The sequence below is a fragment of the Dermacentor variabilis genome, chromosome 9, assembly GCF_050947875.1.
Source record: "Dermacentor variabilis isolate Ectoservices chromosome 9, ASM5094787v1, whole genome shotgun sequence".
NCBI classification, from domain to species: domain Eukaryota; kingdom Metazoa; phylum Arthropoda; class Arachnida; order Ixodida; family Ixodidae; genus Dermacentor; species Dermacentor variabilis.
Window position 1 is genome coordinate 136,520,346 of NC_134576.1, and position 25,859 is coordinate 136,546,204.

The following is a 25,859-nucleotide window of genomic DNA, read 5'->3' on the forward strand; positions in this document are numbered from 1 at the left end:
TGACGCTTCATGACCGTATTTTGTTATTCCTTGTGATCTATCGCCTGACAGTGGCTCCTTGGGTCAGTTAAGCTATTTGGTGCAGTTTTCTTGCCAAGGAGACCATCAACATAGGCATATATTTTGGATAATAGAATCCTAAATTTGCAACGACGCGTAAGAGGGCGAGGTGCGCACTGTGTTCCAAAACGCATACGTTGTTGTGCGGCGTAAACTTATTACAGGATGGAGGTCCCGCGCCAGAAGTGGGCCAACAATGTGGAGTTCCTTCTGGCGAGCACAGGGATGTCCATCGGGCTGGGAAATATTTGGAGATTTCCGTACGTTGCCTACGACAACGGCGGAGGTGAGTGTGAGCGCACGCGCACAGCGGTGGCTCTCGGCGAGGTGAGACAAAGACGCGCCACAGGTCACGTGCGCCCTATCTTTTCGCGAAGTTGTTCAGGGACACTTAAATCTGTTTGCGTTTACCGGTCGGGAACTTGATGGTGTTTAGCGGAAAAAATTACCAGCAACGTTTCCCTTTTGAGATCGCGTGTCGGAACTACAGCGGCCTCGCGTTAGTATGACGCCGTATATTTCGCAAGTTTCGTGGATTTTTTTGCAAGTTTCGGTCGCTTCTGGTGCAAAGTTCTCAAGACTCCCTATGCTGAGTCTGTGGTTCCCCTAAAATTGATTACTGTTTGTTTACATTCTTTGCTTATTAACTACTAGGGAACCCCGCGATGTTTCAGGACGTCACGTAGGGACAGCGTGTTCACACAAACTGGCAGTTTAGTTCTTGTGTCTTCGCGTGCTTTCCAAAACTCCGCTCACGTTAAGGCTTACGTTTCTGGCATTCAACAACACTGAACGCACTGCAGTGAGTGCGGCGCCTGTCAAAGAATGAGTTTCCGCTGATGGATATGAAAATGGCCTGATAATGATGGAAATGTACAGGGCGCAGAAGTTTGGTTTCCCCATTACTCAACAAAACGTTTCCTCTCGACTGCGCCGGCGCCACATGGGTTTATGACGTCACAGGCGGAGCATAACAGGGGGCCTCGAAAGCCGCTATGAGAGAGAGAGAGAGAGAGAGAGAGAGAGAGAGAGATCTTTAATGCGACATTGAGGGCTCCCTATATACTGCATGCAGCGGAATGACGTTTGGCTAGTACGTTCATGGCAGCAGGGTATCGCCAAAACATCGCCTGTCGCACGGTGCCGAGTTGAATAGAAGCAGAACAATGGGGTAAGATGCGTTCTAATGTCAGTTCATAAACTGAATTAGATGCAAATAGCTTTGGAACGACGTCACTCACAAGAAGAGTACTTGCCAGAATCTGGGGCCGAATTAACAAATGTTACCGTTCGTAAGAGTTGTTTGCCGTGGTAGGATGCCGTCGCTAATATGTCCACTGACATCATAATTGGCAGGCCCCCTGCTTATATGAACAAGTAAAGTTTCTTCTGAGCACAAAACCTGGGCCCGTGTCCTCAAAAAAGATTTTCTTTTTACGTTAGAACTGTTTGTAAGAGCAAGTACGTTTTAAACACTCGCATTCATCAATAAAACGCTGCTCATGCGCATTCCACTTTGCAAACAATTTAGGTGATGTCCTCAGCCTTACCTGTGGCTTATCATTGATGACCCTTAACCAAGGGTTGTCCTTAAGGATCCTCTGCCCCCCTTTCACAAATTTCAATGGCACCCTGTCCTCCGCAGGGGCCTTCCTGCTTCCCTACCTGCTGATCATGACTGTGGTGGGCCGCTCCATGTTCTACATGGAGATGCTCATGGGCCAGTTCCGGAGCGCCGGCGCCACCCAGGTCTTCGACTGCGTGCCCCTGGCCAGGGGTGAGAGCCCACGTTGTGTTCCCTATATATGCTCACCCTACTGGTCAATATGCTGCTATGGCTATGCAAGTGTCGCCATAGCAGGGATTGGTTGGCGGTATCCTTAATAACGAACGGGTATCACAATCTTGGCACTTATACGCGAGTGATGAGCATGCAAGGGTTTCTAATTTTCGACGCTTCGAGATTCCGACGGATTTGCGTCCGCCAGCTGATCTCCTGGCTTGATCACATGGACCAATGACTGGCCTAAACTAATGCGGATCCAAGTTCTGATTTCTGCACCAGGAGGGATTTTTTTCGTCAAACTAATGCGCATTCAAGTTCCGATTTCTGCACCTGGGGGAATTTTTTTGTCAAATGCGAAGCTACAGCAATACAAGGCAATCCGTTGCAGCAGGATGCCACGCTGAGGTGGCAATATTTCCTTGCATGAAAGGCATCTGGGAATAAATTATGTTATTGAATTCAAGTACTCCAAAAAGCATTCTTGCCATGATATTAATTGGGGAAAGAATGTATGATAAATCAAGTAGACATTACAAATTGCTAAAGCAACACAAGTGGACCACGGACAGCTAGATCAAATAAGTAAAAATAAAAATAAATTGCAAGATACATAGCAAAATACACAGCAACATTATCGAAAGCGGGCAGTAGCTGTTTACAGTTCAACTAAAAGAAACTGATAGTGACAGTATCTTTAAAAGTAGATGCAGCTTCCACAAATAGACAAACAATACATAAACGTGCGCGTTAAACCGAAAGTTTCCTTGCCTTATATAATTTGCCCGATTTGGCGTGGCTGCCTCGCTGCTGCTCGATCGGTCGCCATCTCGCCGGATATATTTGTGGCTATATTGACACGTGCACCACGTGACAATATGTACAAAGGTTATACGTGCGCCGAATGAATGTACCAACGAACTGGCTTATATAAGCTTCGTAGGCCTGACCAGATGTGTGCACCTCTGTTCTGTGTAACAAAGAAGTCGCAGTTTGGCCCGAAAGGCGAAGCATCGATTGCGACAGCAAATTGGTGGACAGCTATACGAAGTAAGGATAATAGCTTTATGGACCATATAAACTTGTAAATACAGACATACTAACTAAACTAACAAGCACGTTGTCACACGCGCGCAAGCAGACATGAAAAAATCTCACTCGATGACCACGGAAACTCGCTGTCAAAACGCTGGAGTGGGAAGCGCGGCAGCAGCAGCGAGCGAATTGACCTTCGCGCTGCCTCTACAACGCGAACTAAGCCGCAAAAACACAGGGCATGGCGGACTCTTATCCCCGTCGCCGATGGCTTTCAATATACAGCGGCCAGGGCGGGCGCGCGTGGCCGCCCGGGCCGCCCAGAGGAGAACGCCTGCCCTCCCATCACACCCGCCCGTAACCTTGTGCGCGAAGGAGGACGGCGCGCTTCGTCCCCTCTTTCCTTCCTGGCGTGCGCGAGATTGAGCAACGATCGCTGGCTCGCCCTCGCGCCCTTTCACTCGCACATGCAGCATACGGCGCGCGGCGACGATTTTTACCGCCCTTGGACTTTATACGGAAACCTCGTGGTGCTACATTGAACGATACGAACCATAAAATGCGATCTTCCTACAAAATTTGAACAAGAACCAATCAGCGGTGAGCGCATTTATTTATTTTTTTTGCAATTTTAAGAGAGATAAAAATAAACCGTCCCTGTACTAATAACCACTGTCCTGCAGATAACCACGTAGAAGAAGAAAAAAGTCCGTGTATTGTTTCATTCATGTCGCCTCTTCGTGAACGGCGACTGCGCAGGCGTCGGCTGGGCCATGGTGTACACGTGCTTCGTGATCTGCCTCTACTACAACCTGCTGCTCTCGTACGCCCTCAACTTCCTCTGGCACTCGTTCACCAGCGAGGAGCTTCCCTGGACCCGCTGTAACCCCGACTGGGCAGATGATGAGTGCTTCGACTCGAGGAACCCCTTGGTGAGGTTCCGAGGCACCTCTTAAAAGGGACACAGAATACGAACACTGAATAAGTTTACGAATTCTTTAAAAAAGCGGTACTAGTTGATTATTAGTACCGCTGAAGGTCGAAGTTCATTTTAGTTTCGAGCTGAAACCCTCAGCGCTGGTACGTCACTGTGACGTCAGTGCGACGCCGATGCTATATCGTGCCACCGAAACGCGCTGCGCATCACGCATTCCTCTGAGAGATTGTCTGTCATTTGACGCAGAAAGCCTGCAACTACGTGAACAAGACGCTGTACAACATGTACCTAAACCAGAACGGCACGGACATGGCAACCAGCGTGGTGCTCGGAGGCGCCAACGGCTCTGTGCTTGTGCCCGAGAAGCTCTTCACCATCTACTTCTCCAACTGCACCGAAACGGTCGTCACAGCGCCTGAGGAGTTCTACGAGTTAGTTACTTTGGCCCGAACCTTTATTTTTGATGGCCACTTCATGCGTTCCTTGTGGCTAGTACCGAATTCACCTCCTGAAGTCATGGTCAGCAGCAAGTGTAATGGGCTCCTAAAATTTAAATTATGGGGTTTTACGTGCGAAAACCGCGATCTGATGAGGCACAGCGTAGTGGGGCACCCCGGAAATTTGCACACCCTGGGATTCTTTAACGTGCAGCTAAATCTAAGTACACGGGTGTTTTCGCATTTCGCCCCCATCGAACTGCGACCGCCGTGGCCGATGATTCGATCCCGCGACCTCGAGCTTAGCATCCCAACATCATAGCCACTAAGCAACCGCGGCGGGCAGTAATGAGCTCTTATGTGCTGCAAAGGACTGGCTCTTGTCTCCTCAATTTCTGTTCATTGTGCTAAACGGGAATAACTGGAGCGGACTTCAGTAGAAGCGAGAAACTTGTTCCTCATGTGTGAAGCCGACAAGTGCATTGTCTTCGGTATCGGCCGAACTGCACCTTAGGGGAGCCCCTACAATGCTTCAGCTTTACGAAGATCAGTAAACACAATTCCAGTCAGTAAGCACAATTTTTCATAAGGCTTAAAAACAGCGCTATACCGACACAGGACACAGAAGAGAGAATGGGACAACTGCAGACGCAGTTGTGTGTCAGCGCCGTGCGTGTCCCGTTCTCTTTTCTGTGCGCTGTATCGGTAGCGCTGTTTCTAAGCATTATGGAAAACCTCCAACTCGCCCAATCTACCGTTCTTCAGTTCAAACTATTTTTAGCAGTTAAGCTGACATGAATGATCTCTGAAGGCAATAATCATTGGCGTGGCCACGTTTCCAAAGTTACCTTGCGGAAATAATTGGTCAAAGCGGCAAGCGATGAAAAAAAAAGGTGTCTACATTGTCGATGGCTCTCGTCGCCTGCGTACTATGCACGTTCCCTTACAAACATATAGCTTGTCTACACGGAAATGTCGCGACGTGTGCTGTCGAAAAGTGACGCATTGCTTCGCGGCACTTAGATACGTTCACTCCGCTTGAGTAAAGGGACATTATAGTTAACTATCATAAAAGTCACTGCAAGAATTTTGGGATGAGTTTATATTGACTTTTTCAATATAATATAGAAGTTCCCTTGAGATGAAGCTCAGTTTCGCAAGAAAAACGCGTCAGTGAACAAGCCGTATAGGCGTGAATAAATAAATTCCGTTTTCTCAGGAGTTCCATATGCAACTCCCGAGAGAATGGAATTGAAATATGCGGCCAAATTGGTTGTACAAATGTCACTGTAGAAATTTCAGTGTTTTTGTATTGACGTTTTGATACCTACAAAAGTGTTTCTGTTGGTGTGCAACTAAATGTAAAGTACAATTTTCGCAACGGGGCTGAGGGAGGGAGCGCGCCGCACTGTAGTCAACTCTCGAGAAAATGAAATTGAATTATAGCCAAGTTACTGTCACATGAAGAATTGAAAGCGCTCTGTTTGTCTATAGTGCGCATAATAAATCAACGTGTGTCGGAATGCGTCAATTAATTATTTCGAAAGCTCCTATTTGCACATCGGAATGAAAAAATTATTTTTTCTTGGCACCCACTGCACCGAATTTGATCAGGTCTGTTGCGATTCAAAGAAAATCTTAAAATCCACCTATTTAAGGATGCAAATTTTTAAATTTACGCGTCAATTTTTAACAAAAATTTGTGGATGCTGCCACGGCGAAAAAACATTCAGGACAAAATTTTCAACTTTGCAGCTCGGCGATAAAAAACGATATCACAATTTTGTAAAGTGCATCTTACGGACACAACTGAAGCGGATAAAATTAATGCGTTATATACCGCTGTGAAATATGCTACTAATTTGTGATTAGGATATACGCAAAACCCTACTAAACATTGTAACACTTTTCACGTACTGAAGCGGATAAAATTAATGCGTTATATACCGCTGTGAAATATGCTACTAATTTGTGATTAGGATATACGCAAAACCCTACTAAACATTGTAACACTTTTCACGTAAGTTCGCACATCATAAACGCCCACCTGATTTGCTCCAAAATATCCAGGCTACAGAAGACGACGTCTGTTTTTTGTGTTGAGGTAGGAATTTGTAAACTTTGTGACTCAATTTATTTTTGGTTTACCAATTTTCGTCATTTTTTTTTGTAATGCATTCCAGGCAATAAACCACAATTGTTTCTTACAGTCACAACAACTTACTCTTTCAAGTGTAACAGATGCCATTCAAATCAGTCCAGCGGTTCTCTTGTAATGGCATTTTCGCGTTTTACGTGCATTTGAATAGGCAGTATCAGGTTTGGTCCTGACCTAAAGGGTTGGCGTCTGTGAAGTCGCACCGGAGTTGACGAACATAACGCAAATCCCTCGCTTGTCCAGGAACTACGTGCTTGGCGTGAGCAGCGGCGTACACAACCTGGGGCGCGTACAGATAGGACTGGTGATCGGGCTGGCGGCATCGTGGGTTGCCGTCTTCTTCTGCGTCTTCAAGGGAGTCCGTTCCTCCGGGAAGGTGAACTCACCCACGTGGTCCGGCGTTCTTGCGTTTTTATTCTGACCCACTGCCGGCAATGTCGTTGTGGAGGACGGCGTATATCAGACAGGAAGTTTCCTAAGCCTAATTCACATTGGGGTAAGGGTAAGGGGGGCGCTACGCGGCTGTGCCCCCCCAAGACAGCCCTTACTAAACTCTCTACCTCGCACAGACACGCGACCCTGGCGTAGTGATTGACGAACTCCTACACCCCTACAAGATGCGGAACACCTAGATGTGAACTAGGACTTTCTACTCCATTCTCGACTTTCCTCACCTACCGGCTTCACCTAACCACACTTAACATACCATGACCTAACATACCTTGGGCCCTTCATTCAGTGTTCGAAGAAGAGATGACTCGGAGGCTGGAGCCAACATTTCAGCAAGGAGACTTGTCCACACGCTCTAGCCTTCGAGTCATCCCTTGTTCGTCCACTTGTGATTGCTTAATAAGATCCCAGGTATGTTAGGCTGGAAGCTGGAACAAAAGAGACGAAGTAATAAACGGTGCTCGACACTATTTATTACTTCACATATAAATATTCCTGTGAATGCTTGCCTTACTGCTTGAGTATTTAAGGCAATAAAGCTCCCCTCTCTGCACTCCCGCATCTCAGGTGTCTTACTTCACGGCTATCACTCCGTTCTTCATACTCGGCGTGCTGATGCTGAGGGGCGTCACCCTGGAAGGAGCGGGCAACGGCCTCTACTACTACTTCTATCCTCAGTGGGAGAAGCTCAAGCTCTTCAAGGTAATTGCCGCTATCTCGCACGAAGCATGAGAGCGTTCGGTCTGCAATGACCTGCATCAAAGCGTTGGCTCCAGCCTTAAAGATACCCTTATTCGAGCACTGTTGACCAAGCAAGACAGATATGCACAAGAACATGGATGCCAAGTGGCCGGCAACGGTTGAACAGTGGGATGTGTCAGCCTGGAAGTCAACGTTTCGACAAGAGCACTTCTGCTCGTAAGTGTCTTCATCAGTTGCCCTGAAAAGACAAGTCCTACTGCCGGAAAGTTGGCTTGTCTTCCCGGAACGTTGACTTGTTGACACAGTTCATTCGTCTTCCCATGGTTGATCGATAATATTGTCTTGCATTTACCAATGATCTGGTTTTTCGCTCAAATTTAGCGACGAGATTGCGCTTCTCGATCAGCGTCGTTTGGTACAACAGGCAGCGCGAAGTTCACTCGGTCACAGGATCGACGAAGCAGGAGGCTGCACACGAACCTTAATGCTGTGTTAATTGCACGAAGTAGCGTGCTTAATACTACAGTTGACAATCAATCAAGCAATCAAGCAATCAATCAATCATTAATTTCAGTATCAAAGACAATCGGTGGGTACAGACAAAAAGCCATTCATCAGGCTTGACGAGGTCTGCACCCCCGAATACTGGCAGACAAGGCGCACAATAAACACAGCACGCCAACATAAATAAACCGAACAGTGTACAGAAGTCAGGTGTATATATTTGTTACGGTCTTAAATCAGCTGATATCGTCATAAATACTAGTAAAAGAAGCATAACAACAAATCATTGTGTAGAAATACGTAATAGAATAAGAAAGAAATACGCTTGAACACACGACAGGGTCACATGAGTACATGAATACTGCATGAGATTACACATTCTATTGCGAAAGCAAAAAGCACCGGTAAATAGAACGTCACAGCAAAGCAAATAAAACAATTAGGTGTGGCATTGTGTTATATTTGGAACTCTGGATTATTAAGCAGCGCAGGTATCTAGTATTTTAACATCTGAGTGCCGTACTTTGTGCGTGTACTAGGCACCTTCCAAAGCTCGCGCATTCTCAATGTATGGGCATGCTCAAGCCGGCGCAGTCCGGACAATTCAGTAAGAAATGAATTGTTATTTTTCACTTCCAATTTATAGCGTTTATTTAACATTATAGGGTAAAGCTCATTTACTGGTAATAGATTTAAGGCCTTAAAGATTGGTTCCATGTGTGTGTCATATGCAGCATTAACGATGTTCCGAAGGGCTTTCTTTTGAAGTTTATGTAGTTTCTGAGTTTTTGTGTTGTCGTGCCCCAGACTAAATAGCAGTACGATAATTTTGACAACAGGGATTTGTACATTAACAATTTTATGTTCTGAGGCAAGATGTGGCAATATTTGCACGAAACACCTACAGTTTTTGAAAGTTTATTTAATGGTTCATTTACTTGGGGGGGGGGGGAGGGGACTGTCCACGTCATGTGTTCTTCAACAACGATGCCAAGACTTGTAGCTTCGCGCGATATTGGTATATCTGATGACCCAATTTTTAGACTGCTGATTATATTGAGTGCTTTGTGCTGAGGGCGAAATAAAACTGCTTTTGTCTTTGCACCATTTAAATTTAATGAGTTAGCGACACTCCAAGTGTGAAGTTTATTTAACACCACGTTGCCTTTTTCTATGAGGCTAGACGGATCACACACTGTTATGAAAATACTTGTATCGTCTGCGTATATAATAAATTTTGCGTTTCGGTCTATGTTTACTATATTTTTCACATATATGTTGAAGAGTAATGGGCCTAGGATACTGCCTTGAGGCACACCAGCATGAATTGGTTTTACTTCAGATAGAAAATCGTTAACAGTGGTTTGCTGCCGACGATGATGAAAATACGATGTGAGAAGTGTTAGGAAAGTGCCTCTAAAGCCATAATGTTTCAGTTTCTCAAGTAAAGACTGGTGATTGAGTCAAATGCTTTAGAGTAATCAACGAATGTGCCTAGTGTGCATAGTCGATTTTCAAAGGACTGCAAAATGTGTTCTTTCTGGCTGAGAAGTGCCGTTTCGGTTGAGCAACCTCTCCTAAAACCGTACTGACATGGGGTGATAATGTTGTGCTTTGTTGTAAAGCTGGACATGCGTTCATATACCAACTTTTCAATGCATTTTGAAAACACGGGAATAACTGAGATTGGTCTGTAATTAGAAAAGTCGTTAATATCACCGCCCTTGAATATCACTGATACTTTTGATGTCTGAAGTCCTTCGGGAAAAGTGCCAATGGAAAACATAAGGCTGACTATATGTTCTAAGATAGGTGCGATTATATTGATGGCATATTTTACAGGTTGTAGCTGGAAGTCATCAGCACCGTTACACATACTATTCCGCAGGGACATGACGGAACTTACAATTTCGTGCACCGTAGTGGGAAACAAAAATGCACTATCCATTATTCGTGTTAAGTACTCAAGGCGTTTGGGATCGTGATTACTCTTGACTAATGATGTGAAGTACTCGTTAAAGGAATCCGCTAATTGGGTATCTGTTAATGTCTCGCCTCTATTGGTGTTTGATAAAATTGATTCCTCTTTAGGGTCGCCTTGCAGTACGGTATTTAGTCGTTTCCAGACTAGGTGGAGTTTCCTACACACTTCGGGAGAAAAAAGTTTAGTCATGTATATCCGTTTTGCTTCTCGGAGCTGTTTGTTTAGATTGTTTCGGAAATGCTTAAAAACCTGCAGGTCATTCGGGTGTCTTGTTTTTATGAAACGCTGGTAGAGCTTATCTTTTTCTTTCATACTCTGCAGGTGTTCCCATATGACCCATGGCTTACGGGCTTTCCGAGTTCGTTTTCTTAACTTACACGGAAAACTTTGGTCATACGCCGCCTTAAAGACCCTTGTGAACTCTGTATAGGATCCTTCTGGTTCAGTAGAATCCATGACTCGGCTCCAATCAGCGTGACGCAGATTACAGCAAAATGATTCCAGTGTACAAGAATTTATCTGTCTAAGTTTTGGCAGGCCGGGATTTTAATGTGTTGGATGGTTTAGCGTACTGCGTTAAAAGAAAAATCGGGAAGTGATCGCTCATGTGACAGCTGATGACACCAGCACTGAGATGCTCGGAGGTAATATTGGTAATAAAGACGTCAAGTAGAGTCGATGAAGTTGGTTGCACTCACGTCGGTAGGCTAATTGCGTTGATGTAGTTGTTCGCGTGCAGGATTCTAGAAAATTCGTTATGATTTGATGATTGTTGCAAGCAATCGATGTTCATGTCACCTCCAAGGATGACAGTGTCGGCCATATCGTTAAATAGCTTAGGAAGGTTTCCAGAAATGCAATGAAATTGGAAACATTTGCGTTGGGTGTACGATACATTACGTTGTACACTCTAGCACCGCTTTTCATGGTGAGTATTTCGAAGCTGATGTTACATTTAATTAGCATCATAACTCCGCCCACATTTTTAGAGCCGCGGTTTAAAAAGTATATCCTGGAATTTGCAACACTTTTGTAGCATCTCGATACCATGTCTCAGTCAGCATCACAACATCAAACTGAAAAGCAATACGGAAAAATAAACATTGTATTTCTTCCTCTTTACTTCTAGCGGACTGGGTATTAATGTGAAGCAGAGAAGATGAGTATTTCTTGTTTCGCGACAACGTGCGCAATTCTGAAACCGATAAAAGGTGGTTTTCCATGTTGTTGAAATGAAAGGTGTACACGTGCGTAACTTACTCTATCTTATCAAGGTCGCTGAGCTTTGTGACAAGAAGAACACGTGACGACTCAGTTTTCCTCACGAATATTTTCCCTTCTTTTGTCCAGCAGAAACGCCAGCTCTTCTCGTTTTTTTTTTCTTATTTTGGCTACTGTCTTTCCAAGCAGAATTTTCAATGCAGGACAAAGGTGCTCGTTTATATATATGGGCTGGGAATTTTGCTGTCCGATGTCAGCGGTGGTAATGCGCTTTTTTCGTGCCTTTTCAAGCAGGGCATTCCGTTTGCAACGGCTACGAAACTGGACAACAATATTCTGTCGCGAGGCGTCCCGAGTTGGTACCCGGTGGCATATGTCAATGTCGCTCTCCGCAATGGTTCGTTCATTGTATCCCCAATAGCCCTAAGTATGCTGTCGAGGTTTTCGTTCGTTGCCTTAGGAATACCCTTAATCTCCATGTTCTTGTTTCTAGAGTATTGCTCCAGTTGAACGATTCTCAGTTCATTTTCGGACACTTTATCTGTCAAGATGGTGCATTCACCCGAGAGGGAGCTGTTCTCGGCCTTCAATTTAGTATTTTCTGTTTCAATTTCTTTCAGTCGGTTGGTGATATCTTCAAAGGTTTTTTTCATGAAATCAAGAGAAGCCTTGCCCTCGCGGAGCTCTTTCCGCAGTTCCCTCTCGAGCGACTGGCGCATTTCAGACAGGTCATGTTTTAGATCCTTTACAAGTTCGTTTTCTTCTGAGCGCGACAAGCTCATGGCAAAAGGAAGGACAGTACACTTCAGTGGCAGCAGCACCAGCAATGAGAACTATATATGCTAATAAATCGCGGTTACAAAGAAAATGCAAACCTGCAATCAGTAGAAGGACGAACGTGAGCGACGCTATAAGTTAGCTGCCGCTGTTGCCAAGTGAACATTCCTAGTTTCCCTGATTTGTCCGGACATTTACGTGCCAATGGACAGCGCACGCACTCAAGTCTGTGCAACAGCCCTCTCTTGCGATGTCAGGGTGCGCCTAAAGTGCTAATATTTTTCCTTTATTTTTTCTTCCGGGCGAAACAAGCAATCAACAATGGCAAGACTCTTATTAAACGACGAGAATTGTTTCAAAAAATTTTATGTTGCTGCCCGAAATGTAAGCTAAAACAAACCAGCAATACCAAGAAGAAGAACGATACGCGTAAAATTTTTTAAAAGTTCGAAAAGGAGAAGTTGCATCGCGCCTAATAAACGGTTATCTAACACGTTGTTGAAACACTGTCAAACATCGCAGTGAACTAAGGATTCTGAGTGCAACCGCAACCATCCTAATTGCGAAATAATTGCTGTTCCATGTCATTGTTAGTATCGGTATACTAATAGTTACAGAAATCCGGAGCAATGGGTCAGAGTGAATGGTCAACAAAAAAGTGCGCGTTTACGTGTTCTCCTTTCGATCTAGACTAAAATGCTCTAGCAGTTAATCTAACTGCAGAACCAGAATCACCTTTTCGCGTGCTCTATTGTCGATACCCTCCCCGAACTTATAACGTTTTTGTACTATTTCCGTGAAGACATGGAGAGCCGCGGCCGTGCAGATCTTCTTCTCCATCAGCCTCGCCCAGGGTCTTAACATGTGCCTCGCAAGTTACAACGACTTCAGCAACAACATCGTTCGGTAAGGCGATATTTCATCTTCTTTAACACTGGCAATTGTCCCGCAACTGCGTGCGATCAGATTGAAGGACAGAAATGCGATAGAAGAATACCTCAAGGAAACCCGTAGGCTGTAAGAGCCGCCACTGATGTGGACTGCTCCGAACTGATTTCAACTGGCTGGGGGGTTCTTTCACGTGCACCCAGTGTACGGTACGCGAGTGCGCAAGATGTGGCCGCCGTGGCTGGGCATCGAACCCACGACCTCGTGATCAGCGACAGAACGCTATGGCCACTGTGAGCAGCCGTGGGTGGGTGACTGACTACATCCTGTGTTTTAACCACCAGGACAAGGAGTCTTTCTCAAAACTCTCTGCCAGACGAGATGAAACTTGGTCTGAAAAAGAAAATTCCCCGTTTTACGTGTTTATGTGAGGCGTCTTCAGTATACAACTTCAGTGTCACAAATTATCAAACTGCAACACTAAATGTCGTAGATCCAAAATAGAAGTGTATAGCGGTGAACTTGTCGGTGGTAAGATGCGCATGGAGCTAAAATTTTGGGCAAAGGAGATCAGTGTCACTGTTAAGCGCAAATAGAGTAAAGGAAGGCTCGGTGATTTGCATGGTACAGATTACAAAATTCGTACTGCAGAAGACCATAAATACGAGGGCGAATCACAAATATTTGCCCTATTCCTTATTAGCTAAAATAAGGTACATACAGGTAATTACAAATATACTTGCTGTTCTATGCAACTTACACTATTTTCCCACATAGGCCCCACACCGGTTGAGACATATGTCCCATGACTGTACTAAATTTGATCCGCCCCTGTGGTAGGATTCGTCCGGCTGACTGTGGAACCACCGCCGAACTGCTGCTTAGCCTCACCGTTGCACGTGAATCGCTATCCTGCCAGGAACTTCTTCAGCGATCCGAAAACGTGGAAATCACTAAGGGCGTGGTTCGGACTGTGTGGTGGGTTGTCCAGACTCTCCCAGTGAAATAACCGGAGCTTGTCGGCGGTGCTGATTGCCACATGAGGCCTCGCATTGTCGTGGAGGATAACCACGTTGTCCACATCGACAATCCCTTGGCGTTTTCGCCTCATGGCAGCCAGACGTGACAGGGTGGAACAATAACTGTCGGCATTGATGGTCGCACCTTGTGGCGTGAAATTCAGCAGGAGCGGTCCTTGGCGATCACAGAAGACCATTAACATCTCTTTCCCAACAAGTGGCACTGAACGGAATTTTTTGTTTTTGTCACAGGCGAACCCAGATGCTCTGCTGCTTCGATTCTGGCGTGAAATGCAGTGTCCACGTTTCATCTCTATTAACAATGTGGTCCAGGAAACTTTCGCCCTCCTTGGCATACCGTTGCAGATGATACAGCGAAGCAATAATTCATTTGCGTTTCTTTACGTCATCCAACTGCTTAGGCGTGCACCCACATGGAACCTTCCGGTACTTTAAGGACCTGTGAACGATGTCGTAAACATTCCCATACGAAATTCCAAGCTCCCAGAACATGTCCTCGAGGTGCACACGCCGGTACGCTTTCACCATAGCATCCACGCGGGAAATGTCATCAGTCAGGCGCACGTGGCCTCCCCTAACGCTCATTGTCATGAAAGTCTTCAGGGCCTTTTTGCGAACTCGCAACACTACCACCTCACACTTCCCAAAGCGAGACACCTTTGTCCATACGTGGGCTGCATTTGCCTGTGGATTTCGATGGGAATTCGACCCTTACTCCATAGAAAACGAATCACACTTCATTTCTCGTACGCCGTGGACGTGTGAAGCACAACAGCCATCTTCAAAACTGACAGCAGCGCCGTGCCGCGGAGCTACCGGCAGATAAGGCCAGGCCGGTACAAGAAAGGTCCACCGCTGGGAATGGATTTGTTCACTTCGCATTTACAGCTCTCATTCGGCGAGAAAAAAAAAGGGGGGGGGCAAAGACTTCGCGATTCGCCTAGTATGCTTAGCACTTAACAGTGGATGACACGGCACAAGCAAGTAACTACACTTCTTCGCTCGTGTCTCGCGATGTTGTAATATACTACGCTTCTCTAGCAGCTAAACCCGCGGAGGTGGCTTAGTGACTACGACATCTTGCCGCCGAGCACGAGGTTACGGGCTCGATTCCCGGCCACTGCGGTCTCGAAAGGGACGAAACGCAAAGACGCTCGGTGGTCAAAATTCATTAACAGCCCTCCACTGTAGCGGCTCTCATAGCGTGACTGTTGCTTTGGATCTCTATGAATCAATCAGTCAATCAACCAACTAGTCCCCATGAACACACTGCAAAATTGCTAATATCCCTGTTGTTCACGCCTCGATCGCTTTCGCGCAGGGACGTGTACATCATCGCGGCGACGGACTCCTTCATCAGCATCTTCGGCGGTGTCGTCATCTTCTCTGTCTTGGGCAACATGGCGCACCAGCTTGACGTGGCCGTGCCGGATGTTGTTCAGTCCGGTGAGATGCCCGGGACACTTGTAGTGTCTGGCTAGCCGAGCGTAAAAGAACACCAAGGAAAAACGTACTTGGTCAAGTATCGCTAAGCCCGTAGCTCAGGAATATGAAATAAGTGGCTAACCGAGAGCTGCAGCCGAGAGTTGTCCGTTTGGCCTAGGCAAACATATCAGGTGATGAGCTATCTTGTTGAGGAATATAGTTCTACAATATGAAATAAGCGACATTAACTGACAACATAATCTCATCATATAACTGGAAAATGACGCAGGGTGCAAGGAATTGTGCAGCGATTCGGCCTTGGTAGTTGCAAGAGAAGCTTCCCATGACGTCACAATGTTTTGCAATTTGCGGCGGAGGCAGCAGTAATCGACTGCTTAACACGAAAATAAGGGAACGCGCTTCATCCGCAAAACAAACGCAAGTAAAGGTAGTAACCTTTTAATGAATTTGACCGCAGTCGACGCATTCTATTGCGCCAAAGTAGCACTAAACTTGTTATGCAAAGAACGGACGTCAAAAGTATCACGTTTTCGACGCGAGAAATGTTTCCTGCATAAAGTCTCGAATCACGCGTTAAATGCTCCTGCTGTCAGGATTGGGGGCTCAATCCCATCGCTCGTAACCCGTTGTCAAGATTCGAGTCCGGCATGAATTCGAAGGTAGCTGGCCCATGCCGTCGTCCAACTTATCCACGCTGAGGACATTGATGAAGGGAAGGACTGCTTCTCATTGAGAACGAGGAATATGGGTTTATTTACAGTATTTACATGCAGTTCATCAGTCTAGCATGACTGCGGGAGAAAGTACGTCACTCTAACGCGACTGCTTGAGAGAGTGTCTCAGTCTAACATGACTGCTTAAGAAAGTGTGTCGAGCACCCGCACAACAGCGGCTATTAAACACTCGGTCCCCCCTTGATTCCAAGGGACGGAAACGTTCGTCCAGTCATTGTAAACACGCCGCTTCTCCCCAGGACGGCTTACACACGCACACACACGCACACACACGCACACACACACACACACACACACACACACACACACACACACACACACACACACACACACACACACACACACACACACACACACACACACACACACACACACACACACACACACACACACACACACACACACACACACACACACACACACACACACACACACACACACACACACACACACACACACACACACACACACAGGTGCACGGTCCGGAGCCGACGTCAGAGGGGCTTCGTAGAACTCGGAGCTGACCGGGGTAGCGCGCCCGGGTAGCCATTGTCCTGTGTCTTGGTCGGCGCGTGGAAAGGGGTCCCCGGCGATGTTCCCGCGGCAACTCCCCCGCTCGCGGCCGACCCGGTTGGCGGTGTCGTGTTGCGGCACAAAGCCTGCTTCGTCGAACTCATTCAGTCCCAATCACGACGAGGTCGTTTAGTTACAATGGCGACGAAGTGACGCCGTGGCTGGAGGTTTGCGGCGGCGCTCCAGGAAAAGATGACGCCCGTTGGCGCAACTGGCAGGCAAAACCTGCACGTCATCGAGCCGTTCTTAACGCTGCCTACGCTTGTTTAAAAAATTCGCAGTTTCGCCCGAAAGGCGAAGCACCATTTGCGATAGCTAATAATAATAATAATAATAATAATAATAATAATAATAATAATAATAATAATAATAATAATAATAATAATAATAATAATAATAATAATAATAATAATAAACTTTTATTATTTCTATAAAACCTAATACACTCATCAGGCCTGCCAAAGCCACATTGGGCTTGACTGGCAGAGCGTGACAGGCAGCATACAAACTGTCACAATATCACGGAAAAAAAGGAAAGAAAGAAATACAGGGAAGCGATAAATGTATATACAGACACTGATACACACATTATACGCATTTATAATACATGTACGTATATGCACATATACAGGTTTGAGAAGCGCATCTGGCGCGTACAATTATCACCCTGCCACACGATTAGTTTGCATGGCACAGTAAAAATTAGTACATGATTATAAACAGCAGAATGAGTTAAAAAACGGAAATGCTCCATGAAACCTTTGCGGAAACAAACTGTCTCGTCACATTTTTGACGAAAACCACTTTTTAAGCGTAACACAGGAGGAGGTAAGTGAGGTCTATTTCTTCATGTATTATAACCGCCCAAATAAGCGCGTTTTAGTGCTTTCTTGAGCTTGTATTTTGATATAGACTGCAGCACGTTACAAGGTAAATAATTAAGCAACGCAGGAACATAGTATTCGCGCATTCTTTTGCTGTATTTTGTTGCACAACGAGGTATCGTATAACGCCATTTTGGTCTAAGGCTATGGGGAGTTACATAAGGTACCTTATAACTATTGTCCCAGCAATGTTGCAGGGTTATTGTATGCAGTAAAACCGACGAAAAATGTGGCATTGGTAATACCTTAAAAATGTCGGTGTTGCCTTCAAGACATAAGTCATAACCTATAACTTTTAAGAGGGAGCGCGTTGGTGAGTTGATTCTTTTTTGCCAACGAAGAGCACAATGTCCGCAGGCAGTAATTCCGTGTTGGAACAAACTGTAGCACAACGCATGCACGGTGGTTTTCCTGACTGATATCAGCATGAGGTGACGGATTTTATAGAGTAAGCAAAGCACTGAGCGAATTCTCTGACAGACATATAAAACATTCAAATTCTATGATAGATCGCTGTCAAAACGCAAACCAACATATTTTACGGATGGTGTCTAATTGATAGGATCGCAAGAACATGGATCGCAATGTGAATTACGTAATATTACTTCCCTAGTCAAGTGTACTCTCTTTAAAGGACTTCGAAAGCAGACAAGTTGCGTTTTTAATACGTTAATGTCGATTAAATTTGCGGCGAACCAGTCCATTGCCTTCGTTGCCGCTGCTTGTAAATGAGAAGCTGCATCAGAATATTGATTTGCACGAGAAACTTACACTGTATCGTCTGCATACTGAAATATCTTAATGGGGACTGCATTAAACAGATAATTATCGTAAATGTTAAATAGAAGAGGGCTTAATGCTGAACCTTGTGGAACACCGGCTTTGATTTGCGAAAGGCTGCTGTGAAAGTTTTGAATTGAGACGTACTGAAACCGGTCCCGGAGAAAATTATCGAGAAGTGACAGAAACAAACCACGGAATCCCATCATCGAAAGCTTCGTTAACAACAAATCACGGCAGAAGCTGTCAAATGCCTTGCTTACATCAAAAACAATGCGCACGCCACTTGTTTACTTTAGAAACAGAAATTCAGGAAATCGGAAAAATAATCCAAAAGTGCTTGAGTGCCTTTGCCTTTTATAAAGCCGTATTGCTGCGGTGATAACGTGTTGTTAGTATCAAGGAAGCTATTCATAGTGAGCAGCATATGTTTCTCTAAAATTTGTGTTATGCAAGATAAATCTGATATAGGGCGGTAGTTTTCAACTTTGCCTTGAGATCCTTTCTTATAGAGTGGTATAATGATTGCCGTTTCCAGTCTGACGGGAATAAAGCCACATGACAAGATATGATTAATTATTGCTATCAAAACGTCCTTGATGTAGCTGTAGTTTCTTCGAAGCTCGATAACGGAGATGTTATCGGTACCTACGGACTTGTTAAGTTTAAGACTAAAAAGAATTGTTTTTAGGTCAGAGTCAGTCAGCAACGGTAGCAGCCGATTGCAGGTTACTTGTTTTTAGTGTACATGTATCCGGATGTGGTCTGGGAAAAACCTGATATTCTAGAAAAGAAATTATTAAAATCATTTGCTATACTCTTGCCATCAGATGAAAAGTGGGAAAGAAAGTAGCTATCGTTACGTAGTTTTTTACCAACACCTCTGAGGTCATTTATTAGGGACCAGGTTTTACGGCTGTCAAACCGGGCATTCCTAAACTTGTAGCGAAAGTGATTGCGTTTAGCGAGGCGAATAGCTGGATTAACTTTGTTTCTGCAAAGTTGAAATTTTAAACGAAGTGTGTTTCAGTTAGGGGCTCGGCGACACAGACTCCAAAGGATATCTTTTTCTTTTATAGCAGCCAGAATTTCTGCTGACATCCAACCATCATTAGCGCTGCGCTGTTTAACTGTTATAATTCGAGTGGATTCTCTCCTAAAGTCATCGAAAAGAGCAACGAATTTTTCATAAATTTTAGACGGGGCACGGTTATAGAAAACTGTGCCAATCGTATTGTTGGACTAGTCTATCAAATAACCTTGGATCAGTTATTGAAATTTCTTTCTTGGAGGCGCTAGAAGCAATGGTGACAGATGACTGTGCTAGAGAAGTAGAGAAGTGCTAGAGAAGAGAAGTAGTGATCAGTTAGTTTTGTTTAAACTACCGTGGAATGAATAACTAGATTACATGACCGCACATTTATGTGGTCGATACATGAAACCGTAAGGCTATCAGTCAAAATTTCTTCGCGTGTGGCACAACGGATTGTTGTTTCTAGGCCCCATTTTGAAATAGTGTCAACGTAATCACTGACAGGTGCCTTCGCAGGACAGAGTGCTATAGACAGCTGTAGAAGCATAGCTATAAACATGCGTAAACTAATGAAATTAACTTGGTATCACGCGGGCACAGGCAAAAATCAACACATCTCACTCGATGACCGCGGCCACTCGCTGTCAGAACGCTGGCGTGAGCAAGAGCGGCAACAGTAGCGTGCGAATTACCCTTCGTGCTGCTTCTCGCTGCACGCGAACTAAGCGGCGAGAACACAGCTGACATGTAGCCATCAGCCTTCGGCGCGCCTAGACTTTCTACCCACCGCAGATTACTTTCAAGTTAAGCGCGCGCTGATCGGCGCCCATACGCAGCCGCGATCTGAGTAACGCCTCCTCCCAGCTGACTTGATCGCGGCGGAAGACGACGCGCTTACTTCCCACCTTCCTCCCCTACGAGCGCTAGATCAAGCAACCATTCTCCTCGGCTCACCCTCGCGCGCTTTCACTCGCACCTACAACATACGGTGCGCGGCCGCGGCCTTATCGAACTTGGACTTGACGCGGAACACCACGGCGACGCCGACGTTGGACGTTCGCCTGGAGTGTCCATAGAATTGCTATCGCAATAAAAATAGATTCTTCAAACCCACAGCTAACAAAAGCGAGACTCTTATACCTACCAACCCAAACAGACCACACCTCAAAACTACAGCTTCATGGATCCGACACTGGTACTCCACTAGCAGCGTCTGGAATCAGCTTATTTCTTCTATCGACACGATTGTGGATGTTGAGGCCTTCGGAAATGTCACAACAGATAAAGCGAGTGCATTTAAAATAAAATTCTCCATCACGTAATTCCCCGCGTTCAACTACAATTAACTATTCAGGCACTTAACAAAATAACAATTCACGCAGAAACTCCTCTGGGAGTTGTCTAAGTATGCGTAAGCATTGTGCCACTTGCTCATCTCCGCGCAACCTGATGTCACTGTAGACGTTATGAAACTTGATCCGACCAGTATAAACGACAGCGCAGCGGCGACATGAACTGCTGCGGACGGCGGCGCAAAGTGAATTGACGCAAGCAAACTACTGTAGGTGGCGGCACCAGGTGCGCTGATGACGTTACGATTATTATAAACCGTTATCGCTCTTTAGCGCCTTATCCATCGGTGTCGGACCAATATAAACCGTGGCCAACCGTACCCCGGCGGCGGCTGCGCATGGCGCGGCAGTGCCAGCCTGTGTTCTCGCCGCTTAGTTTGCGCTGAAGAGACAGACGGCATGAAAATTCGCTCGTTGCTGTGGGCCCTATCTTGAAAGCGATCGTCTTACGTGACGGACGGACTGACGGGTTTTCTCGTTTCGTAGGCGTAGAAATGCGTACGCATTTAATAAAGTGAAAGTAATTTCGGCGCATTTTCCTCGCTAATCAGTTGCGTACTTTGTTTTGTTTTGGAGAAGAGACGTCATATAGAGAGTTTCGAAGGTGTAACATATCGACTTCACGTCACTTCGCCTTTCCCTTCCTTTTGAAAAAGCGTTATTCATTTTTTGGTGCAGCGTTCGGCCTGGCGTTCGTGGTGTACCCGCAGGCGCTCAGCCTCATCGAGTTCCCGCACTTCTGGTCGGTGACCTTCTTTGCCATGCTCTTCCTGCTGGCCATCGACTCCGAGGTACGCAGCGATGTTTAGGTGTACACATTCCGACTCACTCGTATGCAGTCATTCGTATAAAAGAAACACTGCAAATCTTTCTTTTTCAGCAATAGCTCGAATTAGGTGCGGTTTCCAAGATTTTTGAAAGATGAGTGTGCATGAAAATATCACACTGTACCAAATTAGCCATTTAGACAACAGCCCCCAAGGCACTAATAAAAAAGCAAATTTTTGTTGGTCTTCTGAAGCTCACGTTGTTAGCGGAGAAGTATGTCCATCTCGCCTACGAACTCGTCTGCAAAAACACAAAGTTCATTGCGCTCACTACTTTTTTGCAAAGAATCTGTATTTAAAAAAGAAAGTGTAGGACGCTTAAGCTTCGCCTGTAAGAGTGGAACGCGATAGCATTCAAAGATCGCTGACTGCTTCTCACGCTTCCCGGCAACTGCAGCTTATGTAAGCGTAATGCCTACCGGAAAACCCTGGCGGCGATTGCTACGCACTAAGGCGAGCTGTCTGGTAGAAATGCGACCTCTTGCGTGGGCCACGGATAGGTAAACGTGTTTTATATAGGGAGGTTACGGATGGGGCGCAGGCGAGCGCCATCTAAATGGTGTTGCAAGGAAGCGAGCGGGCCGCGCCGCTCTATGAATGGTAGAAACACTGGAAAACGTATCAGTGTTTCAGTTACCCCTTAACATAATTATGTTTTCTCGTATATTCAAATTGCAATCCGACTCTGTCGTGTATGCAAGTAGAGTGTAAGTCGTACTTTACGATCTTTTTTCTGAATCGTTTTATTTCGAGAAATTCAATTAGTTCAGTAATGCCTCTGCGCTGCACGGAGGGCCTGCGTGGATCGGAATAATTTTTTCGCTCGCAAGACGGCCTGCGCCGGATGCCGGATTTTCTGCGACGCGGGGCTCTTAACGCTGTCGCGTTAAACACCACCCTGTTTATTAGGACTATGTGTGCGGTGTCCCGACCACTCTGAGCAGGCAGGCGCTCCAGACCGGCCATGGCCGTATGTGCGTTCGAAGGATGACGTGGATCGGGCAATGCTTTGCTTATCACGTGACAGCGTGCATATATTTCAAGCAAGGCATTAAACGTGCGCGCGTTTGTTGCTGTTCAGAAAATCGTCTCGTTTCCGTCGTAGCCCAAGCGGCTGCTGGCGTCGGCATATCTTGTGGGAAGCTGAAACAGCCGCTACGCCATCTGGCCAGCGGCCGGCTCCCATACGGCGACGACAGCACAGATATACCGTAGTGCTTATGCGACACACGTTGCGAGAAAGGCAGACATGGACGCTGCGCTATATTCAAGCGAAATTTTGTTTCGGAATGTGACATATTTGTACATTAGGTCAATGACAAAAAAAAAAAGAATGTGAAAAAAGACGAGGCAGAATCACAGCACATATCTCGCTTCCGCGTGTGGTCTGCGTTACCGAGCTCAGGCACGACTACGTCGCATTTCGAAGTGTAAGTTGAAATTAACACACCATCCATGTCTGTCCTCCTTTCAATGTCCATTACATAAGTACTATGGTACATGTGTCGAAACAACTAGCTCGACAGCACGTCGGCGTCACCATGCATGGCACACACACAGCGGGCCAACGGCAGATTATCCGCTGGAAACAGACAGTTTCTTTTTTCGATATGACATTTTCCGACGTCATCAATTTTTGCCACCCCTCAAGGCCAGCTTAACTTTCCTCGAACGCTGTTTTTTTTTTTTTACCCAGCCAAACACTCGTTTTGTAAGGTGACCTTATGACACGGTTCCGTTCCGCCTTGCAGTTCGGTTTCGTGGAGGCCGCCCTGACCCCGCTGAAAGACGAGGTACCGGCGTGCCGTGCCCATGAGACCTACGTGGCCACCATCTGCTGCCTCTGCTTCTTCGTCATGGGGCTGCCCATCGCGTCGCAGGTATAGAAACACATTGCATCAACTACTGGACAAGCGGTTCACGAGCTGCCAACTCTTCTCAGCAATCACAGTCGCGACAACAAAGATAAATTTTGATAGCTGCAGCCTAATTAAAGGACATACACACTAAGAGAGAAAACAAGAAGTGTTGCATTTCTACACAGGCAACCTGCTATCATTTTCTACATTGGAGAATCGAAGCTTCACAATATTATGCGCAAGAAAATACAGGGATGTATCTGCGCGACAAATGAAAACAACCAGAATAAAGAAATTTCTTTTTACGTGACCGTCGGATGTTTATGAGGGAAGGCGTACTCTGGAGATGGTGGTGCTGGTGGCCGTGGTGATTTCAACTGGAATCCCCTTTGAAAACGGGTGGCGACGAATAGTTACCTAGCCTGCTTGATCTAATCAGGTTTTACTAATTCCATCTCTGTCTATATCATTTCGCCTATCTCGCCTTGATCTCTATTTATTTATTGCGATAGCAATTATTTGGATATTCCAGGCGCATTTCTGCCGTCGCCGTGAGGTTCCGTATAAAGTTCAAGGGTGACAAGATCGTCGCAGCGCGCCGTGCGCTGTATGTGCGAGGGCGAGCCGGCGAACGCGGCTCAATCTCGCGCACACAAGCGAGGAAAGCGTGCAGGAAGCGCGCCGTCTTTCGTCGTGCGCAAGGATCCGAGGAGAGGGTAGGAAGAGGGGGAGGGGAGTTCTACTCCGTACGGCTGCGCGAGCCCGCCCAGGCCGCTGTATCTTGAAAGCCATCTGCGATGGGGACAGAGCCCGCGCAGCGCCTTGTTTTCGCAGCTTAGTTCGCGTTGATACGAGACGCAGCACGAAGGTCAAATCGGTCGCTGTTGCTGCCGCGCTTCCTCACTCCAGCGTTTTGATAGGCAGTTTCCGCGGTCATTGAGTGCGATGTGTTCACGTTTGGTTATGTGCGCGTGACACCATGCTTGTTAATTGCAAGTATGATTGTTAAAATGCAAGTATGCCTATGTTTACAAGTTTATACGGCCGATAAAGCTATTATGCTTACTTCGTATAACTAGCTGTCCGCTAATTTGCTATCGCAATCGATGCGGCGCCTTTCGGGCGAAACGGCGACTTCTTTTCATTAAAAGCGCTATGCCTGTAACGACTTTGGTTCTAGTGACGATAATGTTGATTTAGTGGCACCTCCTTTGAAACGGGGAGATGACAAATATTCCCCTAGCCCGAGTTGCAGTTAACATCGGCTCTATTTCCTGGCTCTATTTTCTCACACTATCTCAGGGAGGGATGTACATCCTGACGCTGCTGGACGAGTTCGTCTCCAGCCACTTAATCCCCTGGGTCGGTGTGGCCGAAATGGCTACCCTCGTCTTCGGCTACGGTGAGCGGTGCTTGGTCTCCTTGATCCATGGTGGTCACAAAGTTTAACCGCCATTTGGTAGCTTTTTAAAAGCGAAGTTTTTCTTTGCGAGCCTCGTCGGGTTTCGTGACCGTGGGCGCTCCGGCTTGGCTGTTCTTTAACTGCACAGGCCAACCCATCACAGCGGAAGACGCGCCCTGCGCGCACCGCTGCATTCTTTGCAGCACTGCCAGATGGCGCTCGTCTCTGCGGTAGCGGCGGTGCCGGCCGTGCGGGAGAAATTAATAAAAAACCAGAAATCTCGCCTTCGCGCATCCGCGGTAGCGGCACTGCATTAGCCTCTCTACAATGTCTGAACAAAGCCTTCCGTGTCACTTTGTGCCTGAACAAAGCCTTCCGTGTCACTTTGTGCGGACATTAAGTAAACACAAACTCGTGTTTCCACTCTTTATGCACTCACGCTAAGCTTAGCTGTGTGTAGATTCCAACCCGATGGATACGCCGCATTTATTTTTCTCTCTCTTTTCAACGCAGGCAGTTTTCCTTCCTTTTTCATCAAGGTACAATATACCTTTCAACAGCATTGCGCCTGACTTGAGGCAAAAGCTGCTCTTTTGTCTTGTCAGAGTAGAGAGGGCTACACCACTTACACACACAAGCTTCGCCTCCCCTATACTATTGCTACTTTTGCCAAAGCTGGGAGAGTTGGTTACTGGCATTGTAAGTCATTGCTGTTACGCTAAAGAAATGAAACGTAATAACCGTGAAATGCACAGAACGAGCGTTGGGCATTCTGTGCTGAGATTTTTGTGTTGCGCCTTCTGTACGCCTTGAGTGTCGTCAAGCTCATATCACTGTGACCATGTTTCCCATAGTCCCGTCTCCTTTTATTTGTTTGTCTTCTGGTGGTTTTGCTGTGCCAAGTTTACTGTGACGGTTTCGCGCGCTCTGCGTTTTGCGCGTCCGCGTTGCCGCCGTATGTCCGTGCCCTGCAGGCGATGCGCAGGAGACGCA

General features: G+C 46.2%; 1 protein-coding gene across 1 annotated transcript in view; it reads left to right on the forward strand.

Annotated features, from left to right (window-relative positions):
- The window catches only part of LOC142557630 (sodium- and chloride-dependent glycine transporter 2-like), a 38,375-nt gene that overhangs the window by 3,083 nt on the left and 9,433 nt on the right, over window positions 1–25,859 (forward strand). Inside the window, exons 2-12 of the mRNA XM_075669599.1 lie at window positions 225–346; window positions 1,706–1,837; window positions 3,638–3,810; window positions 4,062–4,246; window positions 6,654–6,786; window positions 7,428–7,562; window positions 12,851–12,954; window positions 15,298–15,422; window positions 21,457–21,569; window positions 23,357–23,485; window positions 24,767–24,866. Of these exons, the coding sequence (XP_075525714.1) occupies window positions 226–346; window positions 1,706–1,837; window positions 3,638–3,810; window positions 4,062–4,246; window positions 6,654–6,786; window positions 7,428–7,562; window positions 12,851–12,954; window positions 15,298–15,422; window positions 21,457–21,569; window positions 23,357–23,485; window positions 24,767–24,866 (1,450 nt within the window). The 5' untranslated portion in view covers window position 225. The remainder of the gene's footprint in view (window positions 1–224; window positions 347–1,705; window positions 1,838–3,637; window positions 3,811–4,061; window positions 4,247–6,653; window positions 6,787–7,427; window positions 7,563–12,850; window positions 12,955–15,297; window positions 15,423–21,456; window positions 21,570–23,356; window positions 23,486–24,766; window positions 24,867–25,859) is intronic.